Genomic DNA, 18,695 nt, shown 5'->3' with positions numbered 1-18,695 from the left:
GTGAGGACCAAGTCGGCCTCAGCAGGTGTAATGATGTGTGGTGTCCAGTACCTGTGACAAGTGACCGGGGACACACCTGAGGACCAGGCGTAAGTGTGTAGTGTCAGTGTGGTCACCAGCCTTTCTGCCCTGGGGGCGGCTTCAGTTCCCTGCCTACCCCTTCCTGCAACCCTCCAGTCCTGCCTAGGGCTCCTCCTTCAGGGAGAGCACTAGCTCAGGGGCTCAGCTTGGATTCCCCAGATTTCAGGCTGGAGGTCTCTGGACCTCTGCCTGTCTCATACATTCAACAAAGTTATTGATTTCCTCCTGGTGTGTGAGAGATGGTAAGCTTCATTTGTACTTTCAAGCTGCTTACAACTTTGCATAAAGGCCTCATCCTTACCTCAGAGATGGCAGAGGCTGTAATGAGCACTCCACCCCCACGCACAGCACAGTGAATTTTAATGTCCCCACTCTGGGGGAAGGGAGGTCACACTACCAGCTTTTGGAGGCACCCCAAAGCTTGTCTGGCACTTTGGTACAGAAAGGATTTTGTCCAATCTCTTGCTTGCTTCGGATAATACTAAAAGGCACATAAAGTTGGTGGCTCAACCCCTCTGGGCGGGGGTGGGGCAGCAGGCGGACAGGCGGGTGGGTCTGGGACAGATGGGCAGAGCATGGGTGTGGGCTCAAGGTCTTGTCAGGCGGGTGGGTCTGGGACAGATGGGCAGAGCATGGGTGTGGGCTCAAGGTCTTGTCGACAGAGGTAGTTGGTCCTGGGTGGATGCTGGGGTGACCGAGGGCACCCTGAGTGCTCAGGCTGGATAGGTGCTGCTGTGGTGGCCTTCGTCTGCCCAGTCCACCAGCTCACTGCTCTGGAACCACAGCTGGATCTCCCTCTGGGCCCCCTCCACGGAGTCGCTGGCGTGGATGACATTCCTGTGCCAGGTGGCAGAGGTAGGACACAGGCTTCAGTGTGCACCTTGGGGGTCCCAGGGACAGTCTGCTGATCCCCTACTGTCGAGGGGAGCAAGCGGGATGATTGTACAGAGGTGAAAGGAAGAACAGGGGAGCTGCAAAACTGGATTCCAGCCTGATCTCAGCTTCTTACCCACAATGTCATCTGTCCCGTGCCAACCCCCGGGGTGTCTGGCGATAAAGTGAGGTGACAGACAACGATGGCAGAGCACATATAAAACACACAGGGAATGCTTTATCTTCTCCTGTGTGCATGAAAGGGTTTTTAAAAAAACTGCACTAGCAAACGTTAGGTGTGATGGGCCATCAGTAAAAGTCTCCTCTGGCTTTACTTTCCCCTGAGCAAGAAGCCCAGGTCTGGTGGATCTGCCTTAGCAGCAAGCCACCACCCCAAGCCCCTAGTGAGCTGGCCCTCAGCTCCAAGTGGCCGAGTGTGTTAGGGCCCCCATACCTGCTGATGTGGATGCTGAAGTCTCCCCGGATGGTGCCAGGGGCAGCCTCAGCCGAGTTGGTGTGTCCTATCATAGCCCTCGAGGTGCAGACCACATTGGGGCCTTCCCAGACCTGCAGCACAGAGATAAAGGAGGTGGGGAGAAGTGGGTATCACCAAGGGCTCAGTCCAGGACCCTCCACCCCTCCCACCACCCCTGCCCCGCTGTACCATGGCCACCACCGGGCCGGAGCTCATGTAGCTGATGAGGGCTGGGTAGAAGGGCTTCCTCTGCAGGTCGTGGTAGTGCTCGGCAAGGATGCTCTCTGGTGCCTGGTGCATTGGGGGAAGGGGGTGAGAGGAGACCCCGGAGAGGGAGCCCCACCAGGCACTGGGACAGTGACATGGTGTACTGATCACAGGGCCCTTTGCAGATGACACCTACATGGGGCAGCACTCCAGCCACAAAAGCACAAGGCAGACACCTCCCCACCCCTCCCCTTCTACTGCCAACACCAGGATGTCTTCCTGACGCAGGGCTGAGATGTGAGAAGCCCCCCATCCCAGTCCCCTCAGGGACACCCACAGGCCAAGAGCCCTGGTACCTGCAGCATCTTCATCCCCACCAGCTTGAAGCCCCTCCTCTCAAAGCGCTGGATCACATCCCCAACGAGCCTCCGCTGCACCCCATCTGGCTTCACCGCAACCAGGGTCCGCTCCAGGGTCCAGGAGGGTCCTCCTTTAGAAGAGGGGGGTTCGGGGCTGCCGAGGCCTCACCCTTTCATGTCTCCCGGACCTGGGTTCCCCTGCCAGGACCCAGGTGTCACCTGGACTTCAGAGTGTCTGCCTCAGGCAGAGCAGCTCTGGAGGGGAGAAGTGTGGTGTCCACAGCCAGGACTGTCTAGCATGGTGCTACCCCTTGGGACAAGCAGCACAGGGGGTCCCTGGGGACTTCAGCCTGTCAGAGGGGCCATGGGCCCTCCCAGGCAGTGGCAGAAGCTGCCCATGATAGAGCTGATGTCCCCTGAAAAGGCATCTATCTTAGAAGGCCTGGAGGCCTAGGGAGGCACAGTCCAGCTCAGAGGCCACCTGGAGGCCCAAAGATGCCACACTGGAAAGAAAGTACAAGTCTTGGCCTGATTTTCACTCTTGTCCTTTGTGGCGCTAGCACAGACAATGTCTGAACCCCCAACCTGCCACATCAGGAAGGAACTACCACCCATCTTCTGGGTCTCAGGTGAAGGAATGGCAGGGGACCAGGGAGACAGAAGTGCACTTTCCCCACTGGCTGGGCCACAGACAGCGGGACAAAGGGACCTGGGGATTGAGGAGAAAGGTGGAGGGGTTCCTGTCTGCAGGTGGGGAGAGTTGAGAGGGCTCCTCCCCTCACACCTTCGTTGGCCAGGCTGCTGTGGGGTTCCAGGGTGGGATGCTTCCAGACCTAAAGTCAGCACTGCCACAGTCTTCCCCGTCCTGGGGAGACACTGCCCGGAAGACCCCCCAGCATCATCACCCTCCTACAGCCCCAGGCCACTTCCAGAGTTATGCTGACCCTCAGCATTGGGTCCAGGGTCAAGTGTACTTTTGAGAGGAGCCCAGACCCTGGATGTCCAGCTAATTCTTGCAAAGAGGGAGGAGAAAACTGGAGGAGAGATAAGATGTAGGGTCCAGGAGGGCCAGTGTCCCTGGAGGCATCTGCAGCTGCCTTCCCATCCCCAGGAGGAAAATAAACCAAAGTTGTGCAGGGCCTGGAGAGCAGGCAGTGGGTACCCACCACATCCCTTCAATGAACCGCGCTGGAGGAAGTCCCCCCATCCTTATTCCATCCCCCAAGCCCAGTGCCTGGGGGCCCTGCTGCCAGCTGGCTTGTGCCTCAGCCGGTGGCAGTTCACTCTTGCCAGCATTTGGAACGCCAGGACATCTGCCGCTCAGGAAGGGCCTGAGGGTCAGCAGCTAGGGCAGAGGTCCCTGTGGATACCAGCGGGCAGGGATAGGCCAGAGGGAAAAACGCCCCAGGACGGCAGTGTTCATCTGCTGAGAATGACCCCCCTCAGGATCCCCGAGTCCGCCGCAAAGTGTGGCCACCAGGCTTCTGGCTTCCTCCTGCCCTGGAACCCTGGGGACCCCCTGCCCTGAGCACGGTGAGGAGGTGAGCGGGGCCGTGGGGGGCTGGGTGGGAGTGAGCGGTAGGGGGGGCGGTGCGCGCAGGGCCCCAGCCCGGCGAGAACCCGACGGTCGCGCAGCTCCAACCGGCCAGTCCCGAGGCCTCAAGCCCCCTGCGCCAGGGCCCGCACGTGCGCCAGCAGAGGCCTGCGGCGCCTCGGCCCGCCCCACCTCGCGCATGGCCGCCGGGTGGGCGGACTCACCAGAGCTGGAGCGCGCAAGCAGGCTGGCGACCGGGGCCCGCGTGCGGCACATCAGCCCCCGCAGCGCCGCGCGCCCGGAGAGACCGCGCATGACTCCCTGCCCGCGAGTGCTGTCTGAGAGCGCAAGAGAGAGGCCTGGGGATGGAGGGGGAGGGGCAGAGGGAAGAGGGAGGGAGGAGGGTGGAGGGAGAAAAGGAACCTGGGGAAGGGTTGTAGGGACAGAGGGAAGGGGGAGGGAGGGAAGGGGAGGGAGGTGGAGGGGCAGAGGGAGAAAAGGAACCCGGGGAACGGGCAGCGGGAGAAAGGTAGGAGGGAGGGAGGGGAAAGGGGAGAGGAGGAGGGGTGGAGGGAGGGAGAGCGGCGCAAGGCCCCCATGGCCTCTACCCTCGCGGCCCCACACCGACCCTGATTCACTCAGGCGGCCTCGGGAAGTATTTAATGTCAATTTCTGTTAAAATCAGAAGAAAAAAACAACAGTGATGATGAACGCAGCATGGATTGTATTCGTCTTTATACCAACACAGTCCTTAAGTATCAGTTTGAGTTCATGCAAGTCCTCCTGCGCCTGTCTTGGGCTGCACCCCGTCCTGGCAGGAGGACCTGCTTCTGGGGGCAGGGGGTGTCCTCCCACCTGAGTCTCCCTCGGAAATTACACCCTGCATCTGGGGAGGGTGGACCTGGATGGTCAGGCAAGGTCAGGCAGGACATCTCTACATTTGGATGGGGAAAATCCCACCTTTATTCTCAAGTGGACATGTAACTGCATTCCTCTAACTGAAGGAATTTAGCTTCCACTGAAACCCTTACGGTGCCTGTGACTTTATCGCAAGCAGAAATCACAGATATTCTCATTTACTATATTGTTCCAGTTGAGAAGATGGCGCAGTACTGTTTGAAATATGAGATCAACTGCAAGATCTTATGTAATGAGTTTTTGTTTTCTTTTTTTTTTAATTTAATTTTTTTATTTTTGGCAGTGTTGGGTCTTCGTTGCTGTGCGCGGGCTTTCTCTAGATGCGACGAGCGGGGGCTACTCTTCGTTGGGGTGCACAGGCTTCTAAATGTGTTGGCTTCTCTTGCGGAGCCCAGGCTCTAGGCGCGCGGGTTTCAGTAGTTGTGGAGCACGGGCTAAGTTGCTCCGTGGCATGTGGGATCTTCCCGGACAAGGGCTCAAACCCGTGCCCCCTGCATTGGCAGGCGGATTCTTTTCTTTTCTTTTCTTTTTTTAAATTTATTTTATTTTTGGCTGCGTTGGATGTTGCTACACGCGGGCTTTCTCTAGTTGTGGGGAGTGGGGGCTAGTCTTCATAACAATGTGCGGGCTTCTCATTGCGGTGACTTCTCTTGTTGCGGAGCCCAGGCGGGCTCTAGGCGCGCGGGCTTCAATAGTTGTAGCACACAGGCTTCAGTAGTTGTGACTCACGGGATCTAGAGTGCAGGCTCACTAGTTGTGGCGCACGGGCTTTGTTTCTCCGTGGCATGTAGAATCCTCCCGGACCAGGGCTCGAACCCATGTCCCCTACATTGGCAGGTGGATTCTTAACCACTGCGCCACCAGGGAAGCCCTGTAATGAGTTTTTGAAAAAGCATATATACTTCTTTATGCTGTTGTAGATGGAATTGTTTTCTTAATTTCATTTTCAGTTGTTCATTACAAGCATATAAAAATACAATTGAGTTTTGTATATGGATCTTGTATCCAGAGACTTTGGTGAACTCATTTATTAATTCTAATAGTTTTTTAGAGGATTCCTCAGGATTTTGTACATACAAGGTTATGTCATACAGGAATAGAGATAGTTTGACTTTTTCCTTCCCAATCTGGATGTCTTTTTTTTTTTTCATTTTATTAATCAATTGCTTGGCTAGAATCTTCAGTACAATGTTAAATACAAGTGACCTTCTTTTTCCACTGTCTTAAGACGGGAGATTAGATTACTGTTTTGAAATATTTTTTTCTTTCTTAGTATAGACATTTACAGCTATAAATTTCCCTCTAAACACTGCATTAACCATATTCCATAAGTTTTGATGTGTCTTCATTTTCTTTCATCTCAAAGTATTTTCTGATTTCCCTTTTGATTTCGTATACTCTAAAAACTACAAATCATTGTTGAAAGAAATTACAGAAAATCTAAATAAATGACAAAACATCCCACATTCATGGATTGGAAGACTTAACATGTTAATATGTCAATGCTCCTCAAACTGATCTACAGATTCAACTCAATCCCTGTCAAAATCCTGACTTCTTTGTAAAAATTGGTAAGTTGATTCTCAAATTCAGTGGGTTTGCAAGAGACCCGGAATAACCAGAAACTCCTGAAAAAGAACAAAGCAGGAGAACTCACACTTCCTGATTTCAAACTTATCACAAAACAATAAAAATCAAGTCAGTGTGGTACCAGCACAAGGACAGACATATAGACCAATGGAATAGAATTGAGAGTCCAGAAATAAAACCATACATCTATAGTCAACTGATTTTGGTGAGGAAGCCAAGACCATTCAATGAGAGACAGAATAGTCTTTTCAACAAATGGTGTTGCAGTAGCCAAGACATGGAAACAACCTAAATGTCCATCAACAGATAAATAAGTAAAGAAGTTGTGATATACATATACAATGGAATATAACTCAGCCATAAAAAAGAATGAAATAATGCCATTTACAGCAACATGGATGGACCTAGTGATTATCATATTAAGTGAAGTAAGTCAGAAAGAGAAAGACAAATACCATATGATATCACTTATATGTGGGATCTAAAATATGACACAAATTAACTTATCTACGGGACTTCTCTGGTAGTCCTGTGGTTAGGACACTGTGCTCCCAATTCAGCGGGCTCAGGTTCAATCCCTGGTCAGGGAATCAGATCCCGCATGCCACAACTAAGACCCAGTGCAGCCAAATAAATAATTTTTTTTAAAAAAAAGACATGCACCACAATGTTCATTGCAGCACTATTTACAATAGCCAGGACATGGAACCAACCTAAATGTCCATTGACAGATGAATGGATAAAGAAGATGTGGCACATATATACAATGGAATATTACTCAGCCATAAAAAGGAATGAAACAGTTATTTGTAGTGAGGTGGATGGACCTACAGCCTGTCATACAGAGTAAAGTAAGTCAGAAAGAGAAAAGCAAATACCGTATGCTAACGCATATATATGGAATCTAAAAAAAAAAAAAAAGGTACTGATGGACCTAGTTGCAGGGCAGGAATAAAGAGGTAGACATAGAGAATGGACTTGATGACGTGAGGTGGGAGGGCGAAGCTGGGGCGAAGTGAGAGTAGCATTGGCATATATACACTACCAAATGTGAAACAGTTGGCTGGTGGGAAGCAGCAGCATAGCACAGGGAGACTGGCTTGGTGCTTTGTGATGACCTAGAGGGGTGGGATAGGGAGGGTGGGAGGGAGGCTCAAGAGGGAGAGGATGTGGGCACATGTGTATGCATATGGCTGATTTGCTTTGTTGTGCAACAGAAACTAACACGGTATTGTCAAGCAATTATACTCCAATAAAAATGTATTTAAAAAAGTATCACTTAAAAAAATTAACTTATCTGTGAAACAGAAGCAGACTCACTGAACAGACTTGTGGTTGCCAAGGGGGAGGAGGGTGGAGAAGGGATGGATTGGGAGTTTGGGATTAGCACATGCAAACTATTATGTATGCAATGCATAAACAACAAGATCTTATTGCATAGCACAGGAAACTATATTCAATATCCTGTGATAAACCATGATGGAAAAGAATATGAGAAAGAATATATAACTGAATCACTTTTTTTTACATCTTTATTGGAGTATAATTGCTTTACAATATAACTGAATCACTTTGATTCAGCACCTGAAAAGATGCTCAACATCATTAGTCATCAGGGAAATGCAAATCAAAACCCCGAGAGACAACTTTATACCCGCTATCATGGCTAGAACCAAAAGGTCAGATAATAACCTGTGTTGGTGAGGATGTGGAAAAATTGGAACCCTCCTACATTACTGATGGAAATGTAAAATAATGCAGCCACTTTGGGAAATAGTCTGGTGATTTCTCAAATGATTAAAAATCGAATCATATGACTCAGAAATTCTACTTCTAGGTATATACCCAAAAGAAATGAAAGTACATGTCCACAAAAACTTGTACACAAATTTTCACAGCAGCATTATTTATAGTAGCCAAAGGGTGGAAATAACCCAAGTGTCCATCAGTTGATGAATAGATAAACAAAATGTGGTCAGTCCATGCAGTGGAATAGTGTTCGGCCATAAAAGGAAGGAAATACTGACACATGCTGTAACCTGAATGAACTTTTTTTTCCCCTAACCACTCAACCGCAAGGGAATTCCCTTGAAGGAACCTTGGAAACATTATGCTGAGTGAAAGAATTCAGTCACAAAAGGCCACATATTGTATGATTCCATTCATGTGAAAGTACAGAATAGGGAAGTATACAGAGACAGAAAGTAGTATTAGTGGTTGCTTAGGGCTGGGGGTGGGGAGTGGTGGGGGAATGGGAGGGTGATAGCTGAACGGTATGGAGTTTCTTTTTTCTTAATATTTATTTTATTTTATTTTGGGCTGCTTCAGGTGTTAGTTGTGGCACACAGGATCTTCATTGCGGCGTGCGGGCCCTCTAGTTGAGGCATGCGGGCTTAGTTGCCCTGCAGCATGTGGGATCTTAGTTCCTCGACCAGGGATTGAACCTGCATCCCCTGCATTGGAAGGCGGATTCTTAACCACTGGACCACCAGGGAAGTCCCTGGAGCTTCTTTTTAGGAGATGAAAATGTTCTAAAATTGACTGTGGTGGTGGTTACACATATGTGTGAGTACACCAAAAATCATTGAATTGTAAATTTTATTTTATTTCATTTTTTAATTTTTTTTTTTGCGGTACGTGGGCCTCTCACTGTTGTGGCCTCTCCCGTTGCGGAGCACAGGCTCCGGACACGCAGGCCCAGTGGCCATGGCTCACGGGCCCAGCAGCTCCGCGGCGTGTGGGATCCTCCCGGACTGGGGCACGAACCCGTGTCCCCTGCATCGGCAGGCGGACTCTCAACCACTGTGCCACCAGGGAAGCCCCTGAATTGTAAATTTTAAATGGGTGAATGGTTTAGTATGGAATTATTTCTCAACAAAGCTGTTTTTTCAAAGATGAAAAAGCAAAACATAAGAAAAAAAAAAAAGACCAAAAAAATGAAAAAGCATTTATTATTATGTCACATATTTTAAATGTCTTGAGACATCTTGGCTGTTTCATCAAACCACTTCCAACCCTGCACAGGTCAGGCCCTACACTGCTCTGGGACTCTGAGGCTGCTGTAGCCCAGCCCCAGACTGATCCCTGTTCCCAGAGACAGTGCAGCACATGGCTCACGGCACTGCTCTGTGCAAGGTGGCCACTTCCTGTTGGGAGGTGAGCCTGCTTCCCCACCCCCTTTGCATCTGGGCTGGCCCTGTGGCTGGTTGTGTTTGCACAAACGCTGGGTAACATCCTCATCTGGGCCTTAGAGATCTACACTTCTGCCTTTGCCATTTGGGATGCACGGGCTTGGACTTTCCTTTCTGTGTAAAGAAGCCTAAGGCAGCCACAGAGAAAGAGCAAGAAAGAGCCACCAACCCCCAGCCATCCCTACCAAAGCACCAGAAGTGTGGGTAGTCATCTTGAGAGTTCCAGCCCCAGCTTATGCCTCAGGGAGCAGAAGAGCCACCAGCTGAACCCTGCCCAACTCCCTGACTCAGCAAAGAATCAGCAGAAAATATCCTGGCTGTTGTGTGAAGCCGTTCAGATTTGGGGTAATTTGTTGAGATGCCTCCCACTCAACCAAGCCTGGCTCAACTGAGCTCATCTGAGATGTGGAATCCCTTGGCTTCTCTGTGGCCAAGCCAGGGCTCAAGTAGAAGAGTGGCCCTAGGTCCACTGCTCCTCCGACCACAGTTCCCTGCACCCTCTTCTGTCCAGGATCTGTGCAGCTTCTGTGTGAAGACTTCAGGCTCACAGGTGGCTGGCTGAGTGAGTTAGGAGACCTGAGTTTCGACCCTGGTCCTTCTTCTAAGGCTACACCTTTACCCGCCCTGAGCCCCCGTCCCCTCCTCTGTAAAGTGCTGCTGACGGTGCCTCAGGGAATAGGGTTCTGGCACATGGGCTGCTTCTTGCTCTGTCCTGTCTCGTCCTGTCCCCTCTGGTCCCTGTTCCTGTCCCTCTCCTGCACCCTGACGCCCTCCTCAGGCTTCCAGACCCACTGCCACTGTGTCAGATGGGATTGCTGGGGGATTTACCTCCCCCAGAAGCAGAGATGTGCACCCTGCATCTCCCTGGCCCCCATGTCGCAACAGTTCTGGAGTGCCTTCAGATGTTCCCGAGAGATCAGGCCAGAGTTCCATGACCTGGGCCTCCTTCTCTTCCCTTTCCAGACCCACTTCCTACTCCCCCTGAGTGTTCTCTGGGACCACGTCCTAAAACATCGTTCTCACATTTTCACACAGGTCCACATCAGGGTCCACCTCCAGGAAACCCAGCCTCAGAAAGGAAGATACAAGAAGTAAGCACTTTATGACCACATTTGATACAGCAGAGCACAAACACGAGGCTGTTCATTTCTCCTCTGATGCTGACTCTCCTCCCGCGTCCGGCACTAAACGTGGAAGCACTTTATCAATACATTTGCTCGGTATTTATTTCTCCGTGACCGCATTCCTCCCTTCTAGACTCTCCTCTTGCATCTTTTGAGGAGTAGACCTCATAGCCCTCACATCATTTTCAGTTGTTACAGGTCCAGTTTCACGTGGGTTAAAGCCCCCGCCATGTATCCACCTGAAGAGTCCTTTCTCTCCTTCCCCCAAGCCGGCCGGGTTTGGTCCAAGTGAGGCTGGTCTGCAACAACGTCCTTTCTCTCAGTCTCTGTCCTCATCTGGTGCATGACTTTCTTGTCTCCAAGTTGTTGACATTCAGCTTCCTCCTGGCAAGGCAGCCCTAGTTCCTTCTGAGACTTAGGACGACAGACATCCTGTCTCGGACCCTGCACCCCTGAGCCCTTCAGATAGAGCCAGGGCCCAGGGCCAGTGGTCTGCTGTCCTCACCTTGACCCACAGACCCCAATCAATGTTCCAACAGGATTGTTTTGTGGTCTCGAATTACAATGTGGAAATGCAAGTTGCCTGACTACCCAGACTCTCTGAAGAAGATGAGGGTGAGAGGGCTTGTTCTGCAAGCTATCAGTCCTTGTTACATAGCTGTAATAATTCCGACCATGTGTTGGCCCAGGTATTGACAAGTAGACCAAGGGAACAGGATAGAGAACCCAGAAACAGACTCATACATGTACGAGCACCAAATATATGACTGAGGAGCTGCTGCAGATCAGTGGGAAATGCAGACTTTTCAATAAACATTGCTGGGTCAATCAGGTATCCATATGGAAAGAGAGAGAGACCTAATCCTACATACACAGAAATAAATTTCAGGTAGGTTAAAGGCCTAAATATGAAAGGCAGATCTATAAAGCTTTCAGAAGTTAAGAAACTATAAGCAGGACCTTCTAAGGGGAAGAATTTCTTTAGGCACAAAAGGCACTAATCATAAAGAAAATGATTGACAAATTCAACTACATTAAAATGAAGAACTTCATAAAAAACACCATGAAGACATTAAAATGGCCCAGATCTAAAACACTGACAATACCAAATGCTAGCAAGAATGTAAAGCAACAGGAACACTAGTTCATCACTGGTGGAAATGCAAAATGGAAGTTACTTTGGAATATATTTTGGTGGTTTCTTACAGAACTAAACATACTCTTACCATGTGCTGTAGCAATCATTATACTTGGTATTTACTCAAATGAGTTGAAAATGTATGTCCCCAAAAAAGTGCACATGGATGTTTATAGCAGGTTTATTCATAATTGCTTTATTCATAAATTGCCAAAACTTGGAAACAACCAAGATGTCCTTCAGTAGGTGAATGGATAAATAAACTGTGGTGTATCCAGACAGTGGAATATTGTTCAACAATAAAAAGAAATACAGGGGACTTCCCTGGTGGCCCAGTGGTTAAGAATCCGCTTGCCAACGTAGGGGACACGGGTTCGAGCCCTGACCCGGGAGGATCCCACATGCCACAGAGCAACTAAGCCCATGCGCCACAACTACTGAACCTGCACTCTAGAGCCCACGAGCCACAACTACTGAGCCTGCGTGCCACAACTACTGAAGCCCACGCGCCTAGAGCCCATGCTCTGCAACAAGAGAAGATATCGCATTGAGAAGCCTGTGCACCACAATGAACAGTAGCCCCCGCTCGACGCAACTAGAGAAAGCCCGTGCGCAGCAACAAAGACCCAACACAGCCAAAAATAAATAAATTTAAAAAATAAAAATATTAAAAGAAAAAGAAGAAAGGGTGGGGAGTAGATGAAACAAAGCTGTCAAAATGTTGATGATTGTTGAACTGGGGTGATGATAGGTATGTGAGGGCTTGAGTGTATGATTTGATTTCAGTGTATGTTTGAAATTTTCTATAATAAAAGGTAAAAAAACAGGTCTTTAAAAAAAAGAAAAGAAAAAAAGAAATGTGCCATCAAGCCCTAAAAGGATATTGAGTAAACTTAAATGCATATTACTTAGTGAGAGAAGCCAGTTTGGAAAGGCTATATACCGTATGATTCTGACTATATAACATGCTGGAAAAGGCAAAACTCTGGAGACAGTAAAAAGATCAATGATTGCCGGGGGTTGGGCACTGGAAGGGATGAACAGGCAGAGCACAGAGGATATTTAGGGCAGTGAAACGACCCTGTATGGTACTATAATGATAGATACATGTCATTATATATTTGTCCAAACCCATAGAATGTACAATACCAAGAGTGAACCTTAATGTAAGCTACGGACTGTGGATGATTAGGATGTAGGTTCTTCAGCTGTAACAAATGACCGCCCTGGTGGGGGATGGTGATAGTGGGGGAGGCTGTGCATGTTTGGGGGCAGAGGGTATATGGGAACTCTCTGCACTTTCTGCTTAATTTTGCTATGAATCTAAAACTCTTAAAAATAAAATATATTAAATACACACACACAGACCATGAAGAAAGAAAAAGACAAGTCACGGAACAGGAAAGAATATTTCCACCACTTAAAACCTATGCACGTCTAGTGCTCTGTGACCAGAAATCAGTGAGTAAAAGACCAATGGCCCAACAGCACAGCAAATACTTGAAGATTCATTTCTCCAAAGAGGAAATTTTAACAACCAGTAAATAATGCAAAGGTGCTCAGCCTCAGGAGTAATCAGAGAAACGCAAATAAAGTCATGGTACAAATCTCCAAGTCTGAAAATTCCAGATATTAGCGAGGATGTGGACCACTGGAACCCCTCACTGCTAGTGAGAATCTCAGCTGACCAAACCCGTTTAGGTGAACAGCGTGGAGTTATCAAGAAAGGGAAAAGACAAGCTACAGAGCCAGAGAAAATATTTGCAACTCATAAATCTGATCAGGGTCTAGTATGAAGAATTTATAAAGAACTCTTACAAGTTAATAACAGAAAACCACTCCGCCCACACCCTCCCGTAACCCTCTCCCCTTGAGTGTGGGCTGCACCCAGTGACAAGGAGAAAACAGCAGGAGATGGGAGGTTGCCTTCAGGATTGGTGACCAGACCCGCTGATCTGCTTCTTCCTTTCTCCTCCCCCCCATCCTGCGTGGAGCTCCAGCTGCCCTACGGGCAGGTCCACGTGACAAGGAACCCAGGTCTCTGGCCAACAACCAGTGTGGACCTGAGGCCACAGCCACGGATGTGAGTTTAGAAGCAGATCCTACCCCAGTCTAGCCTTGAGATGACTGAAGCCCTGGTTGACACTTTTGCAGCCTGACTAAGGATGAGGCGGGTGGGGAATGAGGGGCGACAGCCTTGGATTTCTGGGACATTCCTGCTTGGAGAGACCCTGTCCTGCAGGGTGGGAGGAGGGGGCAACCCAGTAGAACCAGACTCCGTACCAGCCCCGCTGCTGCTGTCTCCTTGCCCTACACCGGCTCTCCAGCTGTTTCTAATCTTGTGCCTCTTTGGGTAAACGTGGAAGTTTCCAGGTTGCCCCTTCCCCATCACCTGCAAACCAGCAGCCTCTCAGGAGACCCTGAGTCTGATTTTCACTGATTTCTAGTTACCTAATTATTGTTATAGATTTCTAATTTAATTCCATTGTGGTCAGAGAACATATTCTGTATCACCCAAATTCTTTGAAGTTTATGGAGAACTGGTTTTTTGTTTTGTTTTGTTTTGTTTTTGGCAGTACACGGGCCTCTCACTGCTGTGGCCTCTTCCGTTGCGCAGCACAGGCTCCGGACGCGCAGGCTCAGCGGCCATGGCTCACGGGCCTAGCTGCTCCACGGCATGTGGGATCTTCCTGGACCAGGGCACGAACCTGTGTCCCCTGCATCGGCAGGCGGACTCTCAACCACTGCGCCACCAGGGAAGCCCAAGAACTGGTTTTTAAAAATTATTTATTTATTTATTTGGCTGCACTGGGTCTTAGTTGCAGCATGCGGGCTCCCAGCTGTGTTATGCAGGATCTAGTTTCCCAATCAGGGATCGAACCCAGGCCCCCTGCATTGGGAGCACAGAGTCTCAACCACTGGACCACCAGGGAAGTCCCTTGACGCTCTTTTAATAGGTGCATACATATTTATTTCTTCCTTATGAATTGACCCTTTTATGGTTATGAAAAAAATTTTTTTTTGGTGATACCTTTTGTCTTGAAGTCCACCTTATCTAATAGAAATATAGGGGCTCCAGTTTCTCATGTTTATTATTGCATGCTGGGTCTTTGTCCATCCGCTTACTTTCAACCCATCTGTGTCTTTATGGATGTAGATAGCTGGGTCTTGCTTTTTAAAAAATCCAGTCTGATAATCTCTGCCTTTTAATTGGAGTGTGTAGTCCATGAATAATTAATGTAATTATTGATATGGTTGGAGTTAGGTTTCCTATTTTATTATTTGTTTTGTGTTTGCCCCCTCTGATTTATATTATTTTCCTCCTTTCCTGACCTCTTTCGGATTAAATTAATATTTTAAAATACGTTTTAATTTATTTATTGGATCTTTAGGTATACCTTAGCATTATTTTTATACTGGTTGCTCTAGGGATTGTAATTACATCCCTAACATTTCACAGACTATTTAGAATTTATACTGTGCCACTTCATGTAAGATGCAGGAATCTTGCAACCATGTAGGTCTGTTTTCTCCTCCCCCCTGTCCTGTCTGCTCCATTGTTTCTGCAGAGAAGTCATACGTTGTTTGAATTGTTATTCCCTTGAATGTCATTTTTCTCTGGATGCTTTCAATATTTCCTCTTTTTGTTTGGTTTTCAGTAGTTGACTATTATGTGCCTGGGTGTGATTTTCTTTGTACAATTTCTTCTTAGGATTCACTGAGCTTCTTGAATCTGTACATTAATGTCTTTCACGAAATTTCTCATGTTTTTTCTGCCTCGTTGTCTCCTATCCTTTTGGGACTGCAACTTTAAACATGTTAGACCTCTTTTCACCCCTGCTCGGGTCACTGCAGGGGGAGCCAGTGTGGGTGGCTTCTTCTCGGAGCTGGGGTCCCAGGTAGCCTGACCTGCATCTGCCAGCCCAGGGAAGCTGGTGAGGGCTGCCAAGGGGGAGCACTCAAACCAGAGCATCACTCTTGGGACACCCTACCCTGGCAACATCTGCCCCTGTCACTCACTGCCACCAGGGGACCACTTTCATCTTTCTCATCTTCTCCTGTAAATTGCCGGGATATGGGATATTTCCAGTGTCTTCTTTTGGACTGTCTTTTTTTCAGTGTGTGAATTTCCTTTCTATCTTAGGTATATTCACCGTTTATCACACAAAGCACATGTTTTCTCCCATTTGTCTTTTGACTTAATTGATGACGTCTATCCTTTCACACTTTTTATAATTACATAGCATTTTAAAAAATGTAGTCAAATAAGTAACTTTTTCTTCATGTTCCCCGGTTCCCTGTCTTGCTCAAGAAATTCTTTCCCATGACTGTATTCTAAGGGACGTGTTCTAGTTTCCTTTTAATATTTTTATCATTTTATTCTTTTTAAAAAAATTTTATTGGATTATAGCTGATTTACAATGTTATGTTAGTTTCAGGTGTACAGTAAAGTGAATCAGTTATACATATACATATACATATATCCACTCTTTTTTAGTTTCTTTTCCCATATAGGTCATTACATAGTATTGAGTAGAGTTCCCTGTGCTATAAAGTACGTCCTTATTAATTATCCATTTTATATATAGTAGTATGTAAATGTCAATTCCAATCTCCCAATTTATCCCTCCCCTCTTTCCCGCCTAAAAATATGGAACGCTTCACGAATTTGCATGTCATCCTTGTGCAGGGGCCATGCTAATCTTCTCTGTATCGTTCCAATTTTAGTATATGTGCTGCTGAGGCGAGCACTATCATTTTATTCTTGACAGTTGACAGCCTGATCCAGTTGGAATTCATTTTTCTGTGTAGTGTGAGGTAGGATACAGAACCGTGTATTCGCAAGACCTCGAGAAGGGGCCTCCTGCCACTGGGCCTGTTTCCATCTTCACATTTGGCCTCCCAGGTGGGTCCTTTCCATTTTTAAAAAAATATTTATTTATTATTTAGGCTGCGCTGGGCCTCAGTTGTGGCATGCGGGACCTTTTTGCGGCATGCATGTGGGATCTAGTTCCCTGATCAGGGATTGAACCCTGGCCCCCTGCATTGGGAGCATGGAGTCTTACCCACCGGACCGCCTGGGAAGTCCCTCCTTTCCATTATTAATACTCTGTTACGTAGCAGAGTTCTCCTGAGCCCCCTAGATGGAGCACCGATGCCTCCTCTCCTGCCTGTTTGGGGAGCTTGGCCCGGGAGCCTCACACTGAGATGACCCTCAGAGTGGGTAGGGCTGGTGGGGGACCGCTGAGCCCAGCCTGGGGCAGGGATGGATCTCGGCTGGAACAGTCTGCAGGGCTCAGTGCTGACCACAGCTGCTGTCCCCAGCATGATCTGCGTCAGTACAGTGCACTAAAATCGAAGCTCAGCAAAATCCAGAATTGGTCTCTGTCCCTTTAAACTGAGAATCTGGGAGCCCCCTGCGGCCAGGGGTGAGGGGGGTCCAGCCTAGAATCCAGAGGAATAAAGGGTCTCTTTTAAGGGTTCACACCTGGGACTTCCTTCCCCCACCCTCCCACCATGCCTCACCCCCCCCCTTACCCCCCAGCATTCAGTGGCCTTGGGCTCCCCGGTCAGCTTCTTTTCCCTCCCGACCGGTAAACCCTCACGCACGCGCGGACACACCCACACGTACAAAGTTCGAAAGGTGCAAACAGGTATAGCCCCTCTTACCAATCCTCGGCCACAGGGCTCCCTTCCCTCCCTGGCTGCTGGATGCTTCCAGGCATTCTATGTCTTTAAGATATGCAAATTAAAAAATTTTTTTCTACAAAAATGGTAGCTTTCTGAACACATTATTCTGCCCTTCCCTTTTTTCAGCTAATAGTCCCCCTGGTAGACCATTCCCAATTAGTACACAGAGCTTCCTGGTTTTCCTTTTACAGCCCACTGGATCAGTGTTTAGAATATCACAGTGTTTGAATTTCTATCTGGGTACCCATGACTCTAATGCCCATACCCTCATGACCAATATCTGGGTGCATGCTGCGCTCGAATGCAGCCTCACGCTTCTGTGACCATATCTGCAGGGAAAATGCACAGCGGTGGCAGGACTGAGGCTCCCGGGAGGCTCAGCAAACCTAGGAAAGTCTGTGGGCAATGCCACCCTTTCAGTAGGATCAAATTTTTTGATCTCTGCAGATTTGTTAGGTGAAAGAAGGCCTCTGGGTGCTTTTCAGTTTGCATTTCTCTAAGGAGGGAAATATTCATCTGCATATCCTTTCCAGGAATCTTCTCTGGTGGTTTGCTGTGGGAGAGTTGATATTTCTTATTTACTTGTAGGAACTCTTTATTAGTAGTAATCTCATTAAGATCGGCCCTTTGTGATGTGAGTTGCAAGTGTCCTCCCATCTGAGGCTTGTTTTTTGAGTGTGGTTACTCAGTTTTGCTCGTAGCTGAATTTCTATCTTGCCTCTAGCCTACTGGGTCACATGTAGAAAAGCCTTCGCTTCCCCTAAACTGTGAAAAAGTTTCCCCATGTACTCTTCCAGTCCCTCCATCGTTTCCTTTTCACGCTGAAATCCTTAATCTGTTGGAATCTACCCGGATGTCAAGGGTGAGTGAGTCCCACCCACTGACGTGAATTGCCACCTTCACAGTGTACGAAATATGTACAAGGAGCCTTTTCATTTTTCCATGAAAGTGTTTTTCACACATACTCGTAGCGCCTTTGTGGTGTGACGCGCCGGGAGGCCGGCCGGGGAGTCCAGCTCCGGGAGGCAGGAGCCGGCGCAGGCTGGCCGGACCTCGCGCGGCGGCCGGCCCACGAGCAGGGACCGAAAGACACTGGCGTCCCGGGGTCCCCCCAGCGCATCCAGAAAGCATGTGGGGACACTCCGCGGACGCTTCGAATCTCCTGCGCGTTCCAAGTCACGCCCCACCATTTCTCCCTCTGAGCCAAGACCCCCGCGGCCCCCGGGGTCCCGCGCCACCCTTCGCCCCCATTCCTCCCTCCGCCCCACTCCATCCCGCCCCGCCTCCCCCACGTGCGCACAGTCGCGGGCCCGAGTTCCCCACCAGTCCGAACCTCCCTCCGACCCATTTTCCCTGCGCGCCCTCTTGGTCCCCGCATCGACCCCCGCCCCGCGTCGACCCCCGCCCCACACTCTCCTTCAGATCGCCTTCCCCGCGCGCTCCCCGAGCCCAGCTCAGCGCCGTGCGCCCGGCGCCCCTCTCCGGCCCAGCTCCCGGTGGGGCGGGGCCTCTCA

The 18,695-nt window shown here is 48.9% G+C and overlaps 2 protein-coding genes and 1 non-coding gene across 3 annotated transcripts; all 3 read right to left on the bottom strand.

The window, feature by feature from the left end:
- Positions 1–644: 644 nt before the first annotated feature.
- On the bottom strand, positions 645–3,510 carry NME4 (NME/NM23 nucleoside diphosphate kinase 4). The gene is made up of 3 exons (XM_029222391.1): positions 1,619–3,510; positions 1,409–1,521; positions 645–918 (listed from the first exon to the last, which is right to left on the bottom strand). Exons 1-3 carry the CDS (start codon positions 1,727–1,729, stop codon positions 795–797), a joined length of 348 nt encoding a protein of 115 aa, XP_029078224.1. The 5' UTR covers positions 1,730–3,510; the 3' UTR covers positions 645–794.
- Positions 1,940–3,926, bottom strand: LOC114895065 (nucleoside diphosphate kinase, mitochondrial-like). Its single transcript, XM_029222392.1, has 2 exons — positions 3,754–3,926; positions 1,940–2,126 (listed from the first exon to the last, which is right to left on the bottom strand). Exons 1-2 carry the CDS (start codon positions 3,842–3,844, stop codon positions 1,960–1,962), a joined length of 258 nt encoding a protein of 85 aa, XP_029078225.1. The 5' UTR covers positions 3,845–3,926; the 3' UTR covers positions 1,940–1,959.
- A 12,209-nt stretch (positions 3,927–16,135) lies between these two features.
- On the bottom strand, positions 16,136–16,242 carry LOC114895100. The gene has a single exon (XR_003793410.1). It is a non-coding gene; the product is annotated as a U6 spliceosomal RNA (small nuclear RNA).
- Between the last annotated feature and the right edge of the window lie 2,453 nt (positions 16,243–18,695).

Source organism: Monodon monoceros, unplaced genomic scaffold (genome assembly GCF_005190385.1).
Source record: "Monodon monoceros isolate NGI ecotype Baffin Bay Population unplaced genomic scaffold, NGI_Narwhal_1 Super_Scaffold_13, whole genome shotgun sequence".
Taxonomy (NCBI): domain Eukaryota; kingdom Metazoa; phylum Chordata; class Mammalia; order Artiodactyla; family Monodontidae; genus Monodon; species Monodon monoceros.
Note: the sequence above shows the minus strand (reverse complement) of the source record. Positions and strands in the feature narration are given on the sequence as shown.